We start from the raw sequence: 6678 nt of genomic DNA, 5'->3' as shown, positions 1-6678 counted from the left end.
GGGAGCAAAGTGGCTCCGCCTCCCCCGAACCAGCACCTGCAGGCTGGGGGCTACAGCAACCACATGGGCAGTCCTGGAGGCTACCCGACCCAGTACATGAATGAGAGCCACCTCCAGCAGAAGTGGGAGGACCCGGCTCAGATGGCCCAGTACGAGCAGGAGATGCTGGGCAGGCTGGAGCCGGGTCACCCCCCCGGGTCGGCCCAGTACATCGAGCAGAACATGCTGGGTCACTCCCAGAGCCAGTGCCATCACCCTCCCCAGCCCACCGCTCCGGTCTACACCAGCCCCCACCACCAGACCCACCCCCCGAACCCCGTCGTCTCTTCCCCCCTGATGTACCCCCAAAGCCACCTGCACTACCCCCAGCATTCCCCCTCCCCCTCGCCCTCCTCCTCCTCGTACATGGAGAAGTGCAGCCCCATGCCGCACTGCTACAAAGGCTACAGTATGCCACCGAACCCCCCCCAGTACACCCGCCAAATGGGCAGCCATGCCAGCCTGAAGCAGGGGGGTTACAGACCCCCCCAGAACAGCTACAGTTACCAGCAGCCCCCCTCCAGGGGCGGGTACGAGCCCCAGCCCTCCTTGCAGGGCATGCCCACCGCCCAGGAGGGACACCCCAAGTACCAACACTTCCACAGCCAGCCCCAGCAGACCTACTGCTTGTCAGAGTTGTCCGTCCGATCCCCGGAGCAGTACTACCAGACGTGCAGCCCCTCCTCCAGCCACTCCCCCGCCCGCTCCGTGGGGCGCTCGCCGTCCTACAGCTCCACCCCTTCACCCCTGATGACCAATCCCGAGACCTTCCAGTACAGCCAGCCCCCCATGACCCCCGGCGGAGGTGGGGCGACCGCCTCTTCCTCCTCCTCTTCCTCGGTGGGTCTGCAGGGGGACCAGGGGGGGGCGATGCAGCAGCAGCAGCAGCTTATGCCACCGCGGTCCCACCCATCCCCCAGCGTGGCCCACCCGGCGCCCCACGGCTACACGCAGGCCTCCGTTAAGGAGCGCTTCTCAGAGAAGCTGCTGTCCAACCCCAGCCTGTGGAGCCTCAACGCGCTCACCTCTCAGGTGGAGAACATCTCCAACAACGTGCAGCAGCTGCTGCTCTCCGAGGCCATGGTGGCCAACAAGAAGGGAGGCAAGCGCAGCAGTGGAGGGAGCAGCAGTAGCGGCGGTAGCAGTGGCGGCGGCGGCGGCGGAGGAGGTGGCGGTGGTGGATCCTCCAAGAAGGGAGAGGAGTACAAGGGCCCCTCCTGCCCCGACACACAGCATGTCGGAGGAGGAGGAGGAGGAGGAGGGGTCCCCCCGATGCAGGACCCCTACAGCACCCCTCAGCACCAACCGGTTCCCCTGGAGCTCCAAGAGGGGGGGTACTCCAGTAGCTCTGACGAGCAGCTGGAGAGGGGGTACTACTACTGCAGCAGCCAGGGCAGGAGCCCGGCTCAGGCCCCCAACAGCACACACCACCTGGGCCTGGACACGGCCTCCTCCTGCTCCATGACCTCCCCGGACGACATGTCCACACGGTCCGGGGATTCTGTTTCGGGTCTGCAGGGCGGAGGGGTCTCCAGGGACAACCTGACCCCTGACCCCAGAGGGGGTCATGGAGGCGAGGGCATGAACACCCCCGTGAAGAGCGTGGGGGACGAGAGGTCGCCGGTGAGCGTGACGGTCCCCAGCCCAATGAAACAGGAAAGTGTTTCCCCTCCGGACATCCAGCGCCTGGGGGAACCCCTGAAGGAGAACTTCGAGGAGTCGGCCTGGACAGAGAAGATGGCCGACGACGAGGGAGGCATGAAAACGTCTCCCGACCGAGAGCGGGACTCCAGAGGCGGCGAGGTCCCCCGCACGCCGGAGGAGCAAGAGAAGTGGCCGGAGGATGAGAAGGGCCCGGCGCTCTACAACAAGATCAACAAAGCCGTGACTGAGAAGAGTTACTGTTACGAGGAGAGAGGGCTACAAAACAAATACGACCCAGATGAAGAGGACTCGTCTGTGGAGAAGTCTCCTGGACTCTCAGACTCGAGCCACAAGGGAGACCTTCAAGCAGAGATGAAATCGGAGGCGTTCAAATCAGAATCTCCCACAGACTCGGAAAGCTCGGTAAAAACATCCCCTTTCATTTCGCGGGATGACCTTGAACAAGATCAATATTTAACTGAGAAGGAGGACAGCTCTGACAACGCCTCTCCGACCCCCCAGGGTGGGGCTTTGGATGAGAGGCTCTCTGCCTCAGAGAAGAGAGAGAGTGGAGAGGAGGAGGAGGAGGAAGAGGAGGAGGAAGAGGAGGATGAGGAAGAGGAAGAGGAGCAACAGCAACATTCTATGCCTCCTAGCCCGTCCGCCGACAGGAGAGAGGACAGAGAGAGCCTGCCGTGGACGCAGGAGGTCATGAATAATAGAACAGGAGAGGAGCCTTCTGGAGGATTCCGCAGAAGGACCGAGGGCCAGAACACCGAGCCTCAGACTAACACAGATCCGGCAGAGGTCGCCATCCCCCCTGAACCGACAGCTGCCCCCGAGAGGAGGGACACGGCACTCCAGCCCCCCCACTCCTCCGTGTCGGCGTTCTCAGCTCTCAACGAGAAAGCAACACCTCTCGCCCAGGCCCGGGACCATATCGACCACAGCGACGCCAAGCTCCTGGAGCCCGACTCCCCTCAGCTGCCGGGGAAGTCGATACTGCACTCAGCGCCCTCCTGGGCCGACACCCCGCCCTCCCCAAAGAAAGGAGATGAGGACATGGAGCAGGGCATCAGCTGCCCCAGCGCCGTCACCCCCTCCGCCAAGTCGGAGCCCGCGGCCCCATCTGCCCAGCCCAGAGCGTTCGGACGGAAGCATGCCCGGGGCAGGAGGAGACTCATGCACTCAGGTGTGGGGATCAGGAGACAGCTGAGCCTGGAGAGGGAGGGGGAGGGGGCCCCCTCGCCTCCCCAAAAACCCTGCATGCCCTCGAGCAAGAGCGCGCTTTTCTCAGATCAGACGGACACCGCTCACCAAGATGCCGTCATGCGTGAGACGCCCAAACTGATGGCGGATGGCTTTCGCTCCAGAATGTGCACTCGCTCCTTCAACGCGCCGGATGTGCCAACCAAGGTCGATGCCAATATGAAACGGAAACCAGGGCCCAAGCCGGGTTCGAAACCAGGACCCAAACCTGGTTTAAAACCAGGGCCCAAGCCAGGGCCAAAGCCAGGGCCAAAACCGGGGCTAAAGCCTGGACCCAAACCAGGTCCAAAACCAGGCCCTAAACCGGGTCCCAAACCAGGACTAAAACCTGGTTCCAAACCAGGTCCTAAACCTGGTCCAAAACCAGGCCCTAAACCTGGTCCCAAACCAGGACTAAAACCTGGTTCCAAACCTGGACCAAAACCCGGTCCCAAACCAGGACCAAAATCCGCTGACGGAGTACCCCCGAAGGCCTCAGTGGGCCGTCCCAGGGGCTCAGCCTCCAAAACAAAGCTTGTGCAGCAGGACGGTCCCATTCAACCCATCACGGGGGGGCCAGGGAGAGGCCGGAAGAGCCTGACCGCAAATATCCAACAAGGTGATGACAACCAGGATGTGAAAACTCCAGGAAAGGATGGAAAGAACATGGTCCTTAGATCCCGAAAGCCGTCCCAAGATAAGGTTCCAAAAGAGAAAGAAAAGGGCCCGGAAGAAGACATTCTACACCAAACCGAGGAAGAAATACAGAAGCAGGCCGCTACTTATCTAAATAACGAGCTATGCCCGAGCATAGAGCACGACCTCACGGTCGTTCCTAACGAGACAGTCAACTGTATCGCTCCACCTGACAAACCCGAGGAGAAAGCTTTGCCTCCGCTCAAACGCAAGCCCAGCCCTCAGCCTCCTCTGGGGCCCGTGGTGAAGAAGAAACGAGGGCCGAAACCAAAACATCTGAAACCCGAGGCCCCCCAGGCCGGCCAGCCCCCTTCCACACCCAAGGAGGCCGTCGTCCGAGGCCCCAAGAGGAGGCTGAAGCGAGGACAGCATCTAAAAGCCTCTCTGACGAGCCTGCTGACCAAAGATAACCCACCTGCGGTGGCCGCCAGCGACGCCTGTGAGATGCCCATCATGCCCCCTCAGTGCCCCACCAAGACCAAGTACCTCCCCCCGCGCAAAGGCAGGGGGCTGAAATATGAGGCGATGGTGCAGAAAATTACGTCCCCCGGCTCGAAGAAACACCTCCCCGCAACCCCCCCTCCACCCTCCGAGAGTGCTCCGGTGGAAGATGTGACATTGAAAGCCATGTCTCTGACAGCAGCGGGAGAGAGGGAGCCCTCGGCAGTGGCGGACGCCCCTGAGGTGACACCAGAGGGGGACAGGGCGAGAGACGGGGAGGTGATGAAGGAAGAGGTGAGGCCAGAGGGGATGAGACAGGAGGAGGGGGAGGGGGTGAGACAGGAGGAGGTGAGACAGGAGGAGGGGGAGGGGGTGAGACAGGGGGTGGAGGGGGTGAGACAAGAGGGGGTAAGACAGGGGGAAGAGGGGGGGGTGAGACAGCAGGTGGGAGAAAAACAGGAAGGTGTGAGACAGGGGGAGGGGGCGCAGGGGGGGGGGGTGAGACAGGGGGACGCTTGGAGCTCAACGGGGGTCCCCAACATGGATAAGGGAGTGCAGCAGGAGGTGGCAGGGGTGCCAGACGTGGCGAGCGCCAAGCCCACCAGAACCAAGAGGAGGAAATGGGCCATGGTGGAGAGCACGGACGCCTCGGTGGTCGCCATGGAGACGGGGAGCCTGATCATCAACACTCCGCGGCTGGCCAAGCAGAGGGCGATCAAAAACAACCACGAGATGCATCTGAAGCAGAGGAGGAAAAGGAGGAAGGGATCGACCCCTGCGGAGGAGGAGGGGGGCCCTGCGGCGGAGGACGACAAAGAAGAAACGGCAGACACGCATAAAATAGAAATGCCTGCCGAGCCCCCTCCGTCGGGGTGCCCGGGTGACATCACAGAGATGATCACAGAGGTTATCGCCACGGGAACAACGAGCGCGCCGCCGCCCAGGCGAGGAAGAAAGCCCTCGACGTCCCCCGCCAAAAAGAAACGGGGGAGAGCGCCCGGTGAGCAGAGCGGCAAAACTCAGAAGGTCCCCAAAAAACCAGGGCCCAAGAAAGGGATCAAGGACGCCATGGAGGTGATCGAGGCTGTGGTCAGGGCAGCGGGTCGAGGGCATCGCCTCAAGGAGAGGAAATCGAAAAGAGACGGTCGCCTCACCACGTCGGAGGAAGAGAGGCAGCCAGAGGCGGCGGAGACGGCGGCAGCGAAGGAGACGACGACATCTTCGAGACGGGCGCTGACCGCCACGACGCCCCCCCAACACGAAACCAAACACACGTTCTGTCCGTACGTGCGCATGGACAGCTCCAGAGCACTGGCCTCACTCTGCACCGTCGTCAACAGACCCGAGGAGGTGGCGCTGGTGCTTCACAAACCCAGGAAAAAGAGCCTGGCCAGGATTAAAAACCCAGTCACGGTTGCCAAGGCGATACCGAATGCCTCGGCGATGCTCCAGGGGCCCTTAGTTAACAAAACCCTAACTGACAGGTGTCTAACATGCTGCCTGTGCAGAAAGCCAGCGAATCACCGCGGGCTGGGGGATTTGTGCGGGCCCTACTACCCCGAGGATAGTATTCCGAGGAAAACCCTGTCTGCCAGACACACAGAGCCCACCAGGGAAAACAGAGAGGAAGTCACAAGCGGTGGCAGTAGCAGCAGCAACCAGGAGCTCACCGGCACCCCCAAGAGCGAGGGAGAAGCCAGCGCAGAGAAGGATGTCAGGACGGAGGAGATAAACAAGGAAGGTAGCAGTAGCAGTAGCAGTAGCGGGGGTCACCACCATCACCACCCAGGGCGTCCCAGGAGGCCGGAGAGAGGAAGAGCGCACCCGCATCGGCCCACCCTGAGGGAGAGGTTCAGGAGGATGCAGCAGCTACAGGACTCCCGGGCAGGGGGTGCCACAGCGGCCTCTAGTGGGCAGGAGGGCGGTGGCGGTGGCAGCCTGCTACAGAGGCTGCAGGTGGAGGCAGAGGCGAAGGAACACTGGGCCCATGAGAACTGTACCATCTGGACCAGCGGGGTGATCATGGTGGCAGGGAGGCTGTACGGGCTAAGAGAGGCAGCCAGCAACTCCACGGAAACGGTAACTAACCGCGATTCTCTCAGATCTGATTCTCTCAAATCAAATCAAATGTTGAATGGTCATTTACACAGTATCCAGGATACAGTGTAATGAAATGCTTTAGGGTAAGAACTCCTCAACAACACAACAATCACACAATAACAATTAGCAGTGCAATGTCATCATAACAGCAGAAGGAAGAGAACAGGAACAACAGCAAAACAAGAGCAGTAAAAATCTGTGTTCTTTAAATTAACATGCAGTCATTCTTCAGTGGCCACACTTTCCATTAATCTGCACTAAAAACCTGTGTATCAATGCTGCAATTGCTCGAGTGAAAACATATATAGTCTGTATGTGACATCTGTAATCATATATATAGTCTGTATGTGACATCTGTAATCATATATATAGTTTGTATGTGACATCTGTCATCATATATATCATATATATAGTCTGTACGTCTGTAATCATATATATAGTCTGTACGTCTGTAATCATATATATCATATATATATTCTGTACGTCTGTAATCATATATATCATATATAT

General features: G+C 59.8%; 1 protein-coding gene across 1 annotated transcript in view; it reads left to right on the top strand.

Moving 5' to 3' along the window:
• The window catches only part of rai1 (retinoic acid induced 1), a gene marked incomplete at both ends in the record, with an annotated part of 6555 nt that extends 408 nt beyond the window's left edge, over positions 1 to 6147 (top strand). The window contains 3 exons of the mRNA XM_083697723.1: positions 1 to 4401; positions 4618 to 5809; positions 5858 to 6147. The exon at positions 1 to 4401 is cut by the window's left edge and continues 408 nt beyond it. Of these exons, the coding sequence (XP_083553849.1) occupies positions 1 to 4401; positions 4618 to 5809; positions 5858 to 6147 (5883 nt within the window). The remainder of the gene's footprint in view (positions 4402 to 4617; positions 5810 to 5857) is intronic.
• Between the last annotated feature and the right edge of the window lie 531 nt (positions 6148 to 6678).

Source organism: Argentina silus (assembly GCF_951799395.1).
Source record: "Argentina silus genome assembly, contig: scaffold_912, whole genome shotgun sequence".
NCBI classification, from domain to species: domain Eukaryota; kingdom Metazoa; phylum Chordata; class Actinopteri; order Argentiniformes; family Argentinidae; genus Argentina; species Argentina silus.
Note: the sequence above shows the minus strand (reverse complement) of the source record. Positions and strands in the feature narration are given on the sequence as shown.